This window comes from Toxoplasma gondii, chromosome VIII, assembly GCF_000006565.2.
Source record: "Toxoplasma gondii ME49 chromosome VIII, whole genome shotgun sequence".
Taxonomy (NCBI): Eukaryota; Apicomplexa; class Conoidasida; order Eucoccidiorida; family Sarcocystidae; genus Toxoplasma; species Toxoplasma gondii.
Window position 1 is genome coordinate 3452204 of NC_031476.1, and position 17933 is coordinate 3470136.

The window sequence follows — 17933 nt, forward strand, 5'->3', positions numbered from 1 at the left end:
TTGCTGCATGCCTGCGAGCGTGCAGTCCAGCTTTGTTGTAGACTCATTGTGATTGGCTATACAGATTTGCATGCGTACGATTACATGCGCGTGTGCAGGGTTGTGTATTGATGGATGCGGATGCATGAACCAGTCCACGCGTCTGCGAAGTTGTCGGAGGTATATAGTGAACTGACTGGAAGGGGGGGTGACGAGATTCGGCGCAGAAACAGATTTTTGTGCAGTTATCAAATTGTCACCGGATGTTGCCAGCGAGATTGTTTCTTTCCGTTTCACTTGGTTCCTTGCGACCTCGCTGTTGGGGTACTTGTAGAATATCAACACGACTGCACCTGTCATTTTTGACGCGATGGACATAGATCCGCTGACGAACGCAGAAGACACAGAGCCGCCGGCTCGGGGTGTGTTTTCGTCACTCTTGTTAGTCTGTCGAATGCCAAAAAATGAAGAATCCCTAGAGGAGAGTGTATCTCGTTCTCCAGCAGCGCCCTCTCTCTCAAAAGCGACTTCCTGGCTTCTGATCAGGCGAACAAACCGTGGCGGGTTTTTGACACTTTGTGCATGGGGGTAGAAATTGCAATGAAACGGAGGGGATGTAGGCGTAAACGCCGAGGAGACCCACCCCACTTAACAAAGATTTCCCCTGGCTCACTCGTGGTTTGTCTCGGCAACAGCAACACGGGCAGGGGCGTTGTGTTCTTTCTTCGTTGTTGTTGTCAGAAGCAATAGTATTTGACGGCAGTGCTACCTCTAACTGGTGCCTCTGTTATCAACAAAGTACTCAGGGAGCCCCTTTGTTCCTTTGCACCGAATTTTCGTCGATGAAAAAACACTTCATAACATGCTTCTCGTCCGTCTTCAAGGACATCCACAAAGAGACTATGCATGCTTTACCTCTTCCGAACCAACTACATGAAAATACAAACGGAAACCAACTCGGCTGCGATGTACCAAATCGAGTAGGACCACACAATTATACACATGCATGCAGTTGCACGTTGCTCGGTTTATTTGCCTTCGACTTCCCCGTCTCTGTGTGAAACACACGCCGGGATCTGTGGCTAGCTGAAACATCGAACGCTGAAATAAAGACGGGCACCATTTGAAGCACTGAAGAATCGTGACTTCGTGATTCATGAAACCTGAGTTACCAGGCGATACGAAAACGCTTGACGGGTTGTCACCTCGCCAGCGAGAAAGAATGATCAGTAGCCAAAGTGCTGAGATGCGCCCGAGGAAAATCCCGGGGCAAAGCCAACGAATGCGTCAGTAAAAAAAAGAGACAGGAGGGAGGCAGCAATTACAAAGATGGAAGCTGGACAGCGAGAGCAGGTGCACGAGTCCTCCAATTCGAAGAACTCAGCTTCATGGCAGAGCCCCAGCTTCAAGAAAAAGGGCAGGCAGACACATGGTACAGGACGAGAGGTGACCACCGAGGTTTTTCTCTATTTCGAGCAGTAGGAAAAGAAAACCCCCAATAGCACTTTGAGCATCGACAGACGTTTGTGAGGAGGGATATCCCTGGAACGCTAGAGGAGACACGCACCTCGCAGAAGCGATGACAACGTTGACCAGTCCGCATGAAACGTATACAGCGCGTTCTGCCTTGGAGAGAATTCTTTCCAGATATCGACAAGCACGAAAACAAAACATCATAGTTCAATTGAAGGATATATATATATATATATATATATGGTCACAATCGTGTTGGGAGTAATCGTCTCTTGAGACCACGGATTCTTCATAAGCATGTTCAGGGGAGTTTATGCACATATTTATTGAGTTTATGTGCTGAGTTGGAGGAGAAGGGCGACTCCCCTCTTTGCCCAGTAAGCCGCGGAACTTTGATGAGGATCTATAGGAAGTCGAACAGTTAGCACGTAGTTTGTCGAGAGCCCTGAACAACACACAAAAGAACTGAAAGTGCGAAACTGGCTTCACACAAAGACACTAATTTTCTTTGCATGCCTTTTCACATTCGTGTACAGCCTAGATGTCCCTCCATCTTCGATGACTTTATGGACAGCGACAGAAAAAGATGGAAATCCGGCTAGGACCAGTACACCACTTTGAACGACAATCGACAGTCCCCAAAGGACAGTACACAAATGTGTGATTGTACGCATCAGTAATCCTGTGGAACTGCACAAGTGTCTTAAGATTGCTGGTACGTGATTGTGTATTTAGACAACAGGCGAATACACGTCCTTGGTGTATGCTCAGAACTGTCTCGATGTCACTTTCCCTCTAACCGTCTTTCTCTCTGTAGACGTATCTATTCCATGGCTAAGGGAATCGGGTTGTGTTACCGTGTATTCTCCGCCGTGATACACCTTTTGATGTGGCCTGAGTTGGATGTGGTTCCCTCCACAAAGTACGAGCTTGAAAAGGCTCTAGGTCTCGAGGCTCCTGAGTGATTCATCCGCGGCATTTTATCTAAATAGTTGTTTCCTCTCGATAAACGAATGATTCTCGTATCGGGACTGGAACATCGCCAGGATTCCTCTGTGATATTCGGGCTTTGATGAATACTCGAATGTTACTTTGTCAACCAAACCCATGACTCGACAAGTAGCTAGTTGACTGCATGTATCTTAGAAATAAGAGAACCATTTTCTTGTCTTGTGCCGCACCCGTCGTTGACAGCGTTCCTGCACGCGCAGCCGTCTTATAGACGGGGCATTCATAGACGTCTCGAGACTTTCTTGGTCGCGATGACTCGCAGGGCTCAATCCAAATCATGGGCATTTCGTGGAAAAGAACACCTGGATGAGCTTCAGCTACCACCTGAGTGCGAGCAGGCGAAAGCGACACCAAGGAGAAGACATGCGATGTCAAGGGCCACTCTATCCCAAACTGGTGGGCTGCTGGTATTCATGGCATCAGCATAATGAAATAACCGTAACGGTGGAACTAACTTGATGAACATAGCCACGTAGGCAATGAAGCTGCATTCCGTCTAACCTTTCCACTGGATGCGCTTTCAACTTGTTACAGGCTATGAGAATGAAGGTAAGAGAATGCGTAACGCCGTCCATGGAAAACAAAAACGCTTTAAAGAGAATGAGAGGACGCAGTGATAAACGTTTGAAGACACAGAACATGGGCCGGGGAAAAACAAACCCCTTCATGATCTAAACCAATGGTCCATGCGGGTCCTCCAAGAAAGATATAAAAGAACATGACAGAAAAACATCTGTTGGAGTGCGTCGCTTTCGACTGTGATGGCCACTGATTAGAGAAAAACGGAAAGACTGTATTTTTTTATGGCTCCCGCAGCTCTCCTTGCACCGTTGGAACGCATTCCACACCCGAGATCCACGCTCTATTTTGCAACGTGAAGATAATTCTTTTGGAAAATTTGAACCAATAGAGTCCGATATAGCAATATAACACTGATGCACACTACCGTGCTTTCGTCTTCCGTGACCCATTTCAGCTCGTTGTTTCGACGATGCTCAACGTTCCTACCAGACATCGTGACTACATACGGTGGTTGGTGTGCTCCAAATAATTATTATCACCCCAGCGCCTAGCTATACTTTCAGAAACATCTGATGCATTTTTGAGCGTTCAACATGTAGTCAGAGGGCCGCAACACAGCCGTTTAGGACGTTTTTCACCTCAAAAAGGAATTTGTCCCCAGCGTCGTACATATCGGATGAGAGATCTGCCGAGAGCAACTCGATGTCGAAAAATGCCATGTGCAATGCCTTTAGCACCCCACAAACGCATTTCTCCCCGTGGGATCCGAGGAAGTCAGTGGACAGAGTGAAGAAACTGAACGAAACTGTGCACTCCGCATTGTTCGCCTTACCGTTTCGTCGTCATCCCACCGTGCTCCTTCTAAATACAATCCATAGACGTGACATCCGACAGACGGCGGAGACAGGGCAGCTTTAGCGTCCGTTTCAGACTTGGTCGAGGACTGGAGAACCTCGAAATCGAGAGAAATTTCGTCTATCGGCACTTGCGCGAGTCTTGAGAAACTCTGGAGGACAGCTGTTAAAAATGACTGCGTAAAGAAGAACCCCGGGAGCCAGAAAGCCGCGGGAGGTCCTTCGTCGACCCATCGGCTGAAGAACTGCAACCGCTGAATCAAGTCTTTTATCCACGAACTCAGAGGCTTCATCGACGGATAAGCAAAACGCAAAAACTCTCTTGGCACGCGATTATCAGACAGGTTATTCCCCAGCTCTTCCAGCTCTGGAGTTAGGAGAACGAGGCCGTTTTCTGCGTCCTGGGGCGGAGAAAAACACACAACAAACGTTCTGGAAAGAAGAGGTGAATTTCTGGAGAGAACGCCAGTACGATGTTCGCCACAGATGTACCCACATAGGTTATAAGTAGAGAGGGCCAAGGTACAAACGATCCGCGAAACAGAAAACATACCTCATCCGTAAAAACGTTCCTTCACACCTCGGTTGTCTGCATCTCATACCTAAGGTCTCGCGGACCATTTGGAAAGAGACACCACTATACCAATGCAAACACATGAGAACGTCAAGTATATATGTTTACCATTCGGATAGATCCATCACTCGCATGTCTAGATATATGTACATCTATTTTCTGAAGCCCTCGGTAATCCTCCAACACGAAACGGACTGTGTTATATGCATCATTAGTTTCTCTTGAGAAGCATTCAGAAACTACATGGCTCACTTACAGATACTCATTTCGCCATGTAACCGCCTGCTTACTCACCAGGGAAGGCATGAGAAGCACCGCGCCAGTCTGGCTATCAAAGCAGCTGTCCATCTCCTCAACTGTAATCATTAACGCTTATAGACGGAATGCTGGTACATATATACATATATATATATATATATATATACATATATTTGGAGCGGTACAAAGACTGACAGTGTTTTCGTATGCGCACTTCGCATGGTGCACCTGAGACCAAATGATTTGTAAGATTTTTCTGGGGGTGCTCGTGTCCAGTTTGCTTGTTAACTTTGCTTGTTACCTGCAGCGCCTTGAGCTGTGCCTTTATGACTTTTAGCAATCGGTTATATCGACTCAGCTCCTGGACAAGAACTGTGTTTAGAATCTCCTCGTATCGAACTGGGTATTTCTGCTCAACTGCGGCAATGTCAAAGAGCTCGGGCAGTTGGTCCTGAAGTTTCTGTGCCACTGCAGAGGCAGGTGTAGAAGAGCTCCCAGATGCATTTCCAGACGAAGTGCGCGGCTGGAGAGAAAGAACTGCGTCAAGAATGGAACTCGCCTCCGATATCGCCACCGACATATTTGCATTTGGATGAAGTGTGTAAACCTGAATCAACACGTACGAAAAGCACGCGGAGTTGTCACACACAGTTGTATGTGTTTAATTTGCATGTATTATACATATTACACACATATATATACTATTTATATATGTTGCTCATATAATACGTGCATTTGTATTTCAGATGCATATGCTCGTTGATATGTTTATCAGAATAAATGCATATTCGGACGTATATATATATATATATATATATATCGCTACATCTACAGGTCAGCGCATATACGTGTAAAAGCAACAAAATAGCTGTATCGACAGAAATGTGTTGTGGTCTCGAAAGGAAGTTTCGCTGGCTGCCGCGGTAAACAACCGCATGCACCAAGACCTATAGTGTTGAACATGGATATCCCTAAAGGAGACATAATGAGCGGCAGAGCATATCTACCTGTCTGTTCAAATACCTTACACTGATGTATAATGATATGTGCGTGTTTTCTTGTTGAACCGTTGGGTTTCGCCCTGCTTACCTCAGGGCTTTCCTCTGTTGGCATTTCGCGTATGAAGTCTAGATACTCTTCAAGTGTAAATGTCGCAGGAGGAACTTCAATTCCCTCCGACGCACTGAGACAGAAACCTTCCTCGAGAATTTCAGGGGAGTAGATATCGTCAATAAGGTAGTTGATGAGGCGTCTGCATGCACAGACACCAGAAGGAGTAAGTCATGCGGAAACCTGCTGGCAAAATGTTGACTGTGCTACGCACATCTCTCGGAATGCATAGGACGTCTGTCTTCCACGAAAGAGCATGCCGCACATGCCTTGTGTTTCTCCTTTTCCAATGTTACCTGTCTCCTCTTCTGCCTCTCTCTCTTACTTCACACTGGCGCATATTCATGCGAGCACCCCCGAGAAGAAGCGCGGTGTGGCCGCAGAATGATCTGCTCGACTACATGTGATTGCTTCAAGTGCCGACGAATGCAAACGTCTCTGTTTTGTAGATCTACGCAGATGCAGAAGTGCTGGTGCGTATCCATTAGCTTAAAATAGTGCACTTGATTGGGTTTGTGATTTTTTTCAGACGTCGACAGGGGAAGAAAGCCATGACGTAGCGCGTCTCGACAAGTTCAAATAAAGAAGCGGCTTTTTAATCACGGTTTCTATTGTTCACTACACGTTCCATACTATTACCTAAAGTGCTTTAATATTCAAAAACATAGATCAAGAAGGACCGAACAACTTGCCCCAGCGTGGGTGCTTGTGGCTGTGTAAATATTGGGAGGTTGCTTCCTTCTTTCATTCGCGAGTGTTCGAGACTCTAGAGAAGCGGCGTCACGAAGACTGACCTATCCCAAGGATCTGTGATGCGTCCTCCGTAGTTTGTCTCGGCCGCAAGATACTTGAGAGTTTTCCAGGGTATCTGGTCAAATGCGCCGACGAAGTGTCTCAGCTGCTGGATCGATATCTGCATGTCGCTTTGTGAGAACTCGTAAGGCACGTTCCATCCTAGTGGACCGAACTTCCTTCTCTCGAGGAGCATCGCGTGGAAAAAGCACAACGCAAACAGCATGTTTTTCCACGCGGTTGGCTTCGGGTGGTCCTCCTGAAACCGCAGAAAAGCCAAAGAGCGCAGAGATGCTCAGTCGGGTATTCTTTTCCTGGATGAGCAAGCACATTTACGCGGACCACCATTTCCAGTCGAGAACTCGGATAGATGCGTGAGCAGCTCCAGACAGACGTATCGACATGTAAGTAGGCACAACGTGACACGCACACACATGGAGACGATTTTGCGTTGGAGCAGGATGGAAAAAAGGGGGCGAAGCATTGGTGCACCCAGATTTCCGAACGGCTTCCAGGTTTTATCTATGTACGTGGTAGCTATCTGAAAACACGCAGGAGACGCAAGCACATGTGGAAGAGTCTTGCTTTCACGCGAGCGCATAACCAAGTCGTACGCTGGAGAAGCGTGCGGTTATGGATATCGGACGGGAGACACGGACGAAAGGACCTCACCACTTTTTTCACACGAAAAGTGTAAAGTCTTACAAGGAAAGATTCGTCGAAGCCAAGGTAAGACCGCAGGAGGTTCTGGCGCAGACCGCGAGGCGGCTCATTCGTCACTTTCACGCTGTTCTGAACAGGGAAGGGAAGCGACGCCACGGGAACAAGGGAAATTCAACCTGAGAAAGACGCAAGCGCACGTACACCTTCTCGGCGAGAGGAAAAAGAAACCCGCCGTGCTTCTACTGGCTGGGACTCTAGCCTCACGCTCACGAGCTGGACGGTCGGTCGGGAAAGTCGGGCGACCGCATGCCCGTCAGGCAAGGAGGTGAAAAACGGTTCTCTGGTATTAGCGGGGGACACGTATTCTCTCCCCTCAGTTGCCGTTTTCTTTGCTTCTTTCTGCCAGAGTACGGACCGTAGAGAAATGTACAGCGATGGGCAATGGAGAAACCAACGTCACATTTCGTTCTCCACTGGCTCCGTACCAAAAGCACTGATTCAGGAAACTGAGGCGACGGCATCGACGTCAGCAGGAGACGGAAATCTGGATGCACGTCTCTCAGAGGGAACTCCTCGACGATGCGTTCCAACTGAGGAAGGAAACTGGCGCTCAGGTGACAGTTCTGCAGCAAAATCCAAGCCCCTGTACTCACTGCAGTTTCAATCGCTGCAACGCAGAAAAAGAACGGAAGGCAACCTAAATGTAGGTACGGGATCCACACATACCCTTCCGGACTGCCCATATATATATATATATATATATATATATATATGTATATACGTTTATATTTATATGTATGGTGCTGTCGCATGCGTACAGGGGTATACAATATTATTACATGTATAGTTGCACGAACGTGCGGGGGGGGGCGGGTAGACGAAGGAACAGAGGTATACAAGAGAGACCGAGTTTCTCACAAAAAGGAATAATGGAAGGGCGAAAGGAGTCGTGTTTCGTTCGGTAAGAGATCCAGGCGGCAGGGGTAAAGATTAACTCATCGAACGTCACCACCGCAGCGTTTGTTAAAAGACATGTTCCAAACGCGTGAGGAAATGGGGAAGTATGAGCAAAAGGTAGGACGGAAAGGTATGGACGAAATGGGTTTGCGCTGCGATCCGAAACACAACTCAGACACGAAGGTTCCAAAAGTCAAACTTCAACTCCTTCCCAAGAATCATTGTTGTGTTCTCCGTCGTTATTCAATTTGGCGCTCAGAAGTACTCCAGCGGTTTCTTCACCGCGGCGTTGTTTTGTTCGTGGCTGACAGTGACCTAGATTGAGGCTTTAGCTGTTAGAAGATTGGTGTTGCATGCCTGGTGACGTGTAGTGTGATCCGTACCCATGGGAGCACAGTTTCCTTAGACTGATATGGACAGCGTTCAACCGCCTTTCACTGTCGCAGCGGCAGTGCTCCTCCACAAGCAACCTCCATCGTCAGTGGTATACTAGCTACTGTCTTATCCCTTACTACCGGGTGGCTTCTCTTCCTCTACTGAGCCCCCCCCCGTTGAAGACAACAGCTTAAAAGCAAACGTGAATGTAAGAGGGATGGTGTGACTCTTTCCTGCGCTCTTTTCCTCCCGCCGCCTATTGCGTTACCTGCAGCCGCCTTGGGATCTTGTCCCTGACCCAAGCTGATGGCCACTAGCTTTTTCTCCATTCTGTTCGCTTGTGCCAGTTTCAGAATGGCTTCCATCGGGTCGGCCCCGGCCGACAGAGCAAAGACGATCGGCCGGGTCGGAGTGGATAGTTTGTACGACAGCGCGAGGTCGAATGCGGGAGGCTCAAGGAAGAACGCGCCAAGTGTGTCTTCCACTAAATTTCGCATCGCCTTCAGCAGGCAGTCTGGACGCAAAGCCTGAATCAGCAAGCACTTTTCCAGCTCGGTGGCACGTTGATCTAGGTCATGGGGCCACGGGCTGTCTAGGGGCTCTTCACTCTCGAACACGTCTCTCCAGTCGTCAACAGTTTCTTGAAAGAGGCCCAAAAAGTTGGAAAGGAGCGCGCCTTCCTTGGCATTTTCTGCGAGCTCGACCAGCCGAGTCCACGCGAGGTCGGGCAGCCAGTCTTCAGCTCTTGCTGGTTTCGAATAAGAAATTTCGCGTCCCGTTACACCCCCCATCAGCAGGAGCTTCAGTTGGTCGGTTTCCAGTTCGTTGTCCACACGCAAGGACGTCAGTGCCAGGAGCAGGGAAAACAAAAGCTTGTCTTTCTCAAACAGAGACCGACACACATTCTCGTAGAGCATCGACAGAAACTGACGGTCGATCTCTTCCAGATGCATCTGAATGTCGTCAAGGTCGTCGTGCGCGTCTCGAGCAGCCTGAGCAGGTAAAAAAGAAAGATAGAATGATGGAGACAGAGATCCCGCAACACCGGAAAAGACGGCAGGGACACGGAGTCTCGATTCGTCTGAAATATGCTCCTTTCAACACCATGAAACGTTCGGCTACTTCCCGTGACGTCGAGGTGGAGCTTTGGAGACCACGCGCGGTGTTCACACAAGGGACTGTCGACAACATCCACATGTGTGTGGACTAATTTAGAAGAGTAAAAACAGATTCAAGGGGTGGCGTCCGGCACACGCGCATACTGCAAATATTCGCAAATACAGATGTATATATATATATATATATATTTATGAGCGCATGTTTGCAGCTCTTGGTGAAGGAAATGTTTAATGCTTACATATATTACAGACGTATTAGCGTCCGCGTACATGTACAGTGACGATATATATATATATATATATATATATATATATATATACATTATACGTATATTTGTATATATCTGTATGCATATGCATATTTTTTTGTGTGTACAAGATTGTCGACTTTCCTTTCGCATCCGTTTTGTGTGCCGACCTCGATAGCGTTGACGAAGATGGCGAGAAACCATTCAACGCTGAAGTGGTACATTCTGTCGATCGTAGCCAAGTCGGCAACGGCAAAGAAGAGACCAGCTGTTCGATACGCAACGGGGCGGTAGATGGCGCGCGTCGAATCGACGATTTCTGCTGTTTTTTTGTATTCCTCCACTCGATCTTCGATAGCTTGGGAAGCTGCTTTCGAGCTGCTCAGAGTTCCAATCAGTTCGCGGTCGTCCAGAATATCACCCTAGAACGGGAGACAGCGAGAGACAAACGCAGAGGGCAAGCGAAACATGCATCGAGGCAGAGAAAACGGGAAACAGGGTTTCTCGATACTGCCTCTGTACGAAGGAGTTGCGGTCCAGAACTGTCTACATTAACTCTCGGTGAATTCGACGGAATTGGTTCAAGGAAGAGTGCTCGAACAGCGAAAAAGGGAAGACATGGAGGATGCAAGGGCGAAAGGTTAAAACCAGTTTTTCTAGAAACTGTGTTAGATCACGACTGTCACTCATAACTGCAAATTATTTTATGAGCATTTTCGTATCCCCGAACTACTTAGAGAGCCTTTGCTTCGATGCAGCACTATTCTACGTGGTAACAATTCTGTCGATAAACCTCTGGGGGAACTGAAAACAGGAGTGGGAAGTCTAAAGCGAGAGAGCTAAAAAAAGTTGGGTCACCAAGATTAGCAACGGTCAGCAGATACAGAACGGTACACCAGGTGACATTTCGGGAATACGTGCGTGCCTCCTTCCGTGTTCTACGACTTTTGTCTTCGGTGCTTCCCCTTGCGTCTAGCCGTTATTCTCTTTGTCGTCAGCCATGCCTCCTTTTGAGCGTGGTAGCCGACAGCAGTTGCAGCTCAGGTCCTGGTGGAGGCTGCTGTCGCGTTGATTCGAGCTCTCAACCAGGACAGCTTTTCTCTTTGCCTCTCTCACTCTCTACTCGCAGAGAAAGCATTTCCCCCGAGATCCCGACTATCTGTTCTTATCTATCTTGTTGACAGAACCAGCAGCAGGCTAGGGACTTGGAGAGCTGCATGGGAGGATTGCCTTTTGTGTTGGGTGCACGCTTGTGTAATGTAGAGAGGTGTCTCAATTTAACGGTAGGCTCTTGAGTGTAACAGTACATGCTGAAAACGAAGGACGCTGTAACAGCGACTAGGAGACTCGGTTCAAACCGTACAAAAAAACTTGTGACTATCTGTGCAACTAAGACGACACTGGGGCTGCTGCTCACTCGACAAATGCCGGGGGCGTTCATGTCCGCTTACATACCTTCGCATTGGACAACAGGTGGAGGATCTTTTTTTCTAGATCCTGCAGCTGCTTTTTACTCATGGAGCTCTCAACGATTAGCGCCTGCCTCTTCGCCTCTATGGCAGGTTGTTCGAGTGCGACGAGCGCCCCCAGAAGCTGATCTTCAAGGCCTTCAGGAGTGACAGAAAAATTTAGCATGGTAAGCTGCGCACAGTGCTCTGGAGAAAAGTGGGGATTTCCAAGAAGAGTGGAAAGAGAGAGGTGAAACGTCTTCGCGTACTCAACAGTTGTGTCTCTGAGACGAATCATATCAATGTTTCCAGCCTTGAAAACGGCGCGTGAAAGTAGACTGTCTAGGGACGGATCCAGTGCTTCACTGCAGTGCTCAATCAGGACACGAGACCCCATCTGTACTGCGAGCTGGAGAGATCGGAAGTAGGCATCTCCGGAAGCTCGAAGAACCTGGGGAAAGGCAGAACAGAGAATGAGGACGCTGGAAGCTTCTGTCTGCTTGTCTTCATGTTAATGCGACTTATGTTGCCCTCTCATGAGATTCGCTGTTCTCTGCCACTTTTCCTGGCTTGGAGATGCGGTACCGTCTCCTCATTCGGCTCTATTTGGAATACCAAGATGTGTATGCGAGCATTCGCACCCACAGGACGGAAGGGACGCTTTTTCGATCTTTTCGGCATTTTCTTCCCTCTCGGGTATCCCTCTTAGTTCAATAATCAGTTAACCTTTCCTGTTCCTTTTGGACTACATACTCACGGCATGGAGTACTCGCAAGCAGAGAACAGCTGAAGCTAGACCCTGTGGTTCACATTGCAAAGTGGACTTTTGAGGCCTTGCTCCCACAAATCAGAGTCAGAATTCACGATTATGTGATGCAGAAGTAATCAGAAAACAACTGAAGCCAGACTGCCTGTGACGCACGTTATGAAATGGGTTTCCTGCATTTCTATAAGCTACCGTTGTAAGGGGAGCAGACACTCCGAGTTCGACTGGTATTCAGAGTATGCTCGAGAAAACCGACAAGTCATCATGCACCTACGAGCTGTACAAAGGGAAAGTATCGTGATATTCACTTTGGTACACTCCCTCCCTCTGGTGTTCTGTACGGAGACAACGGATAGGATTCGTGTTGGCCGGGCACCTGACTGTTTAGGAACGGGATGTCCCTTGCTACGCGCGGCGTGTTTGGAATTGCTCGAGGTTTTGGCCTGGTACCGATCCTTCTGCACAAAGAGAGACGCGGTTCCTTACAATCATATCCGGATACGTTTTCTTGAGCCACCGGGTTGCCTGATTTTGCGGATCAATCAGCAGCGGCCAGCGCGCGGAGAGGGAGAGAATGATGGCGTTCTCAATAGAGAGAGGATCGTTGGGGAGCATGTTCACAATCCACGTCTGAATCTGCAGAGAGTCACCCACAGCTTTCTGGATGTCGAAATGGGCGCTCAGCTCTACACCGTATCTCGCCAGAGTTCCTCGCCACCTCTGCAGGCACCGCTGGCGATACGCCGCAGGGAAAACGCCCGAGTAAGCAATGACCGCAGAAGTCACCAGCAACTCGCCGAGAAGCGTCTGAATGCGGAGCTGAAGGAGCCAGAACAACAAGAAACGCGGTGAAACCTAATACATGCATAGGTAAGGAGATCAACATAGTACTAGCCAGGAATACAACAAACTACACACTTAAATATGGTGAAGAACCTGTCTTCACATGGAATAGGTTTAGAGTTTCTCCAAACTGTTCTTTACTATAGAAGGCAAATCCACATATAATTCCTAAGACTGCTCCAAGAGCCTTGAGACAGCGTACCCGTTGGCATGTGAAGAAATCTCACGGAACTGTCAGCTCCAATTCACCTTTGTCAGAAAAACGTCTCCATGCTTCCCATATATATATATATATATATATATGCATGCATGTCGATGAGTTTAAGTCGTGTTTATGTATCTGCATATGTGAACCCCAAGTGACACCAAAGTGTATAGATGTGTACTACTGAACACAAGTGACGCTTCGAATACAGTCTGGACACCCTTTCTCCGCTCGTCTGTCTCAGGCTGTGTTTCTCCCTGACTTTGAGCTCGTGGAAAGATGCTTTCCATCGGGTGTTTTCCCCAGCCAAGTCGTTGATGAGTCGCTCGGCGACTTGGAGTCTGAGGGAGCATTCGTCGAACTGCTTTTTCAGTTCTTCCTTTTTGTGTTCAGCTGCTTTGTGCTCGGCGAGCAAACGCTCGAGCAGCTCCTCGACAGCGGTTAACTCGCGTTTCTTCTCGTCGAGTTTCTCCGCAGCGACGGCCAACTCGGCCTCAGCTTTTTCTAGGTTTTTCTGTTTCGGCTCCACGACTTTCGCAACCTGGTCGTAGACGATGATGGCGCGAACCCACTTGCAGAGGCTGGTCGCAGCCACCGACGCCTTTTTGATGACTTCTGGGTCAAAATCTGGGTCCGTTTGGTAAGGCAAAATGTCGCTCATGACTTCCACGGGGATGTGATCTTTGTCATAGGTGAATAGGCGCTGAAGAAACTTCGTGTCGCTTAGCAAGTGTTTCTTTGAGGCGGTCCAATAGTCGTCTGCCTTGCGCATGCTGTCGGCACTCTTCACCTTCGCGGGCTTGATGCTGAACATCTTGCACAGGGCCTCGACGACTTTGATGACGCCCGCAGGCGGACTCTTCATCGAATTCAGCTCCGTTATGTCTGATTTCGACAGTTTCTTGAGAGCTTCGACCGCAGCAGTCAGAGCAGGCAGGGCCGTGTCCAGCTCTGCCTTGCACTGCTCTCTGACTTCCGCTGCTGCATCGGCCTGACTCTTGCACTGTGCCTCTTCGACTTCAACTGTGGCCTACGCCACGCACGGAAACGAAAAGGGTACAGGGAAACAATTAGGGATCCAGATTCACGCTTTTGAGTACCAGAGTTCTCTTCGACAACAATTCATGACTTGAAATGCGGTCAGTAGAGGGAAGCTTAGAAGTGAGATGGAGGAGTGCAGCATTTATGACAGCTGTCGTGTTCCGACATGTCGCCGTTAAGAACAAGCGAGGAACCGAGAAAAAGAAACCACTAAACAACGAGAGAAAGAACTATTGGAGGCTCGGCATGTGGAAAGGGCGAGAGACATGGAAGTGGTTCCTTGTTTTGCTTCTATGAGACGACTCTTCTCGAAGCTCCACCTTTTTCCAAACGCCTATCGTGCGTGAGCACATTATCCAGTGTCCGTTCTCTTCGTTGACCTTTCTCCTGCCGTTTCTTCTTCATTTCTACGCATTGATTAATTATCGTACAAGCACTCAGATAGTGACTGAAGCACGCTCATGATCCCAAACCCATAACTTCCTGTACAGTTATCTTTTTGCGTCCTTCGTTGCGGCTGCGTGTTTTGTCTCGCGTTCACTACCTTTGTCCGGGCAGCGCTTTCTTGCATTTTGCTGATGTCGACCATGAGATCCACCATGTCCTGTGAGGCTTTGATGAGCTGGGGCTTGAGGGTTTCCAGTTCTTCCTGAATCTTGCCTACTTGCGTGGACGTCGAGTGTATTTTCTCGAGGCCTACGCGGTACTGGTCGACTTGCCGATTCAGTTCCTCCCGTTTTGCTACACTGAGGTGAGAAAACAACTTAAGGAACTCAATGTAGGAGCGTGGGGTGATGTAGTAGTGACGTCGGAGTTCTTGTCGGTACTGAACGGTGACCTCGTCAACGTCAAGTTGCATAGACGCGAAAATGGAAGACAGGTGTGAGGCACTGTCGGGAAAGATCACATCGTCGTCGCTAAGTGTCTTGGCTCCTGCATGCCTGCTCCCCAATTCGCTCGCAGCGTCACCTGCCTCAGCCCCTCTCGCTGCTGGTTCTTGGTCGTCCGACCTCTCGGTCATCGCGCCGTCGCTCTGACATGCGTCTGCCCCTGCTCCTTTGCCCACGCTTTCCTGTTCTTCGGGTGGATCTCTGGGGACGGTGGCTGCTTGCCTTTCGCCGCGGTCGGCGCTCGAATCTCTGGCTCCATGTGGCTTCTGCCGGGTCGTCAAAAGACTCCCCAAACGAAGGGCACAAAGCTCCTCTCGGGCGACAGCTTCCAAGGACGGCTCGCGCCACTGCGAGAACCAATCGATTGCGCAGCAGTTCACTAAGGCTGGGAAAAGGCGAATTGTGTGCCGCAGGGTTTCTCCGCTGGGCGAAAAAAAAAGCATCATGTGGAGATACTGCCGACAATTTTCCACGAAGAGTTCGAATAAGTCTCCCGGATTCGAGCTCTCCGACGGAGGCGCAGAGGCGGCTGCCGTCGACGCGGAAGAGGAGAGGGAAGAGGATGAAGAAGAGGAACTCACAGAGCCGTGACTCAGCAGGTCAAGAATCCCAATCTACTCAAAAACAGACGCAGGTCGAGAAACAGAAGCAACATATCAAGTCCGTTGCATGTACGTGCCCACAACGCATATATGTATGTCATTGTGTATCTATCGTTAGTAACAAATATAGGGATCTAGTGCGTGCGACTACACTGATGTCTACACGCATTTCTCTCTCTGCCTCTCTATCTGCAAGTCTATCTGTCAGTCTATCTGAGGGTCTTTCCAACCATCCATCCATCTATCCTTCTCTATTTGCGTCTATCTATCCATCTGTCTATCCGTGTATACATATCTCCCTGTATTTCCTCTCTTGTTTCTTCACGACTCCACCGCAAGAGATGGCTCTCTTCCCTAACTCTCAGCTGATTCATTTCTCCCCCTACTTTGTCTTCGGTGGAGAAGATGTTCGGGATCTCTCCAGTGTTGAGTAGGTTGGCGACATCGTCGAGGAAGGCGTCGTTGGTGAGTTGCGAATCGGAGAGAAGGAACGTAAGGTGTCTCCGGTGGCCGCCAGCTTTGACTAAAATGGCCTTGACATCTTCTCGCCAGTCTGAAACTCCGTAGGACCGCGTGACGTCCACCGTTGCAATTTCGAAGCCTACAAGGAAAGTCGCGAGACGCGTGAGGCTCTTCCGACCGGATCCGCCAAACCCGACTAGAAGCCCGTTGCCCTTGGGCTGCTGCAGAATGCGGACGACGCGTGTGAGGTGCTTCAGAGCCTGTGTGAAGAAGACGAGGTTCATCGGCGACTTCAGATACAGTGCATTGTACTCGGACAAGGTCCTCTGTGCCACGTCGCGCAGCTCCTCCAGAGTCACTTGCTGGTAGTAGGGCCGTTTCGGGTGGACAAAGTCGCAAAACAGAATGGGCGAAGAGCCCGCCGGGACGAGGTCGCAGTACCTTCGTCTGCAGCGGGATTCGAGCACCCCAGCGAGGAGAGAAAAAACTTTGGATTTGTCCTCGCGGCACACGAGCCGGTCACAGAACACCCGCTGAACCTCGTGGATCCAGCAGCGGTACAAGTCATCTGAAGAGCGGAACGCGTCCTTTGTGCAGAAACACAAACCCTCGACTACGCGCGACACGTCTCGCAAGTTGAACGTGTAGTGGGAGCGAGACGGCGTCGGCGGCAAGGCCTGGCAAATTCCCGTGTACACCTCCACTGTCGCCTCGATAAGTTTCCTAGCTTGGGTCTGGATTTCAGCTGGAAAACAACGGTACTTCCACGAGAGAACCGTGTCGAAAATCATGACCAAAGATGCATGCGCGAACGCCGGCAAATATAGCAGATTGAAATACCGAAGGTAACGCGGCGGCAAGTGCTGACGACTCCCCCCGGGGACTCCCATGGCCGCGAGAAACTGGATCTTCTCGATTTGACGGAATTCCCACGACTTCCGGTCGTACCATCCACCCATGCTGTGCCACTGCCGGAGCAACTCGATGACGGGCTGCGCGCCGTAAACCTCCTTCGCAGGCAGATTCAGGTCATCCAGAAAAACCAAGCATTTGCGCCCTAGGGATGGCGCAAACACTCCCTTCGTCCGACTGCGGTCGACGCGACTATCGATCACATCCTGGACCTCGTTTGCGGTCGTTTTCGCGGAAAAGCACAGAGAAATATAGGTGTACGTATCGCGGTCGAACGTCGAGGCGTCCTTCAACAAAGACGAGATACACGTGGTCTTCCCCGTCCCTGTGACTCCGACCAGAAGCGTGTGGACTCCACGCAGAGCGTAGAACTCGAGAAACAGCTTGTTGCGGACCGTGTCGGGAGTGGGAACCACCAGGGTATGTGTCTTGGCATCTTCTGGAATCGCAGACAGCGAAGGCACGAGGAGACTGAAGGTCGACCACTTCAAAGTCTTCTTGTCGAAAAAGAAATCGAAAATAGACCCGGAGTCCGGGAGCCCGTGTCGCAGAGGCCGCGGCTGGTACAGGTCGCCTTTGTTGACCATATTGAAGTCCGACAGAAGCTGTGGCGTGCCGGCAAGCCACCGACGGAAAAATCTGTCAAACAGAGCCCGACTCGCTGCATCGATGCATGCGCCGAATGACCAAATAATCGCGAAGAAAAAGAGGTTGTCGCGCATGTAGATGCGGTCTTTGTCGCTCATGGAAATCTGCGCACACACACGGGGAGAAAAGAGACAAAAGGCGAGGTCTGGTCAGAGCCATCAAAACAAAGAAAGCGGCCAAAC

General features: G+C 49.4%; 1 protein-coding gene across 1 annotated transcript; it reads right to left on the reverse strand.

The window, feature by feature from the left end:
* Positions 1-1378: 1378 nt before the first annotated feature.
* On the reverse strand, positions 1379-17849 carry TGME49_243482 (dynein heavy chain, putative; the record flags this gene model as incomplete). The annotated part of the gene is made up of 15 exons (XM_018780676.1): positions 1379-1897; positions 2634-2787; positions 3818-4240; positions 4973-5278; positions 5761-5923; positions 6576-6832; positions 7279-7365; positions 7722-7903; positions 8837-9560; positions 10105-10356; positions 11390-11833; positions 12635-12967; positions 13459-14226; positions 14782-15741; positions 16116-17849. 15 exons carry the CDS (start codon positions 17847-17849, stop codon positions 1785-1787), a joined length of 6900 nt encoding a protein of 2299 aa, XP_018636727.1. The 3' UTR covers positions 1379-1784.
* Positions 17850-17933: the final 84 nt, after the last annotated feature.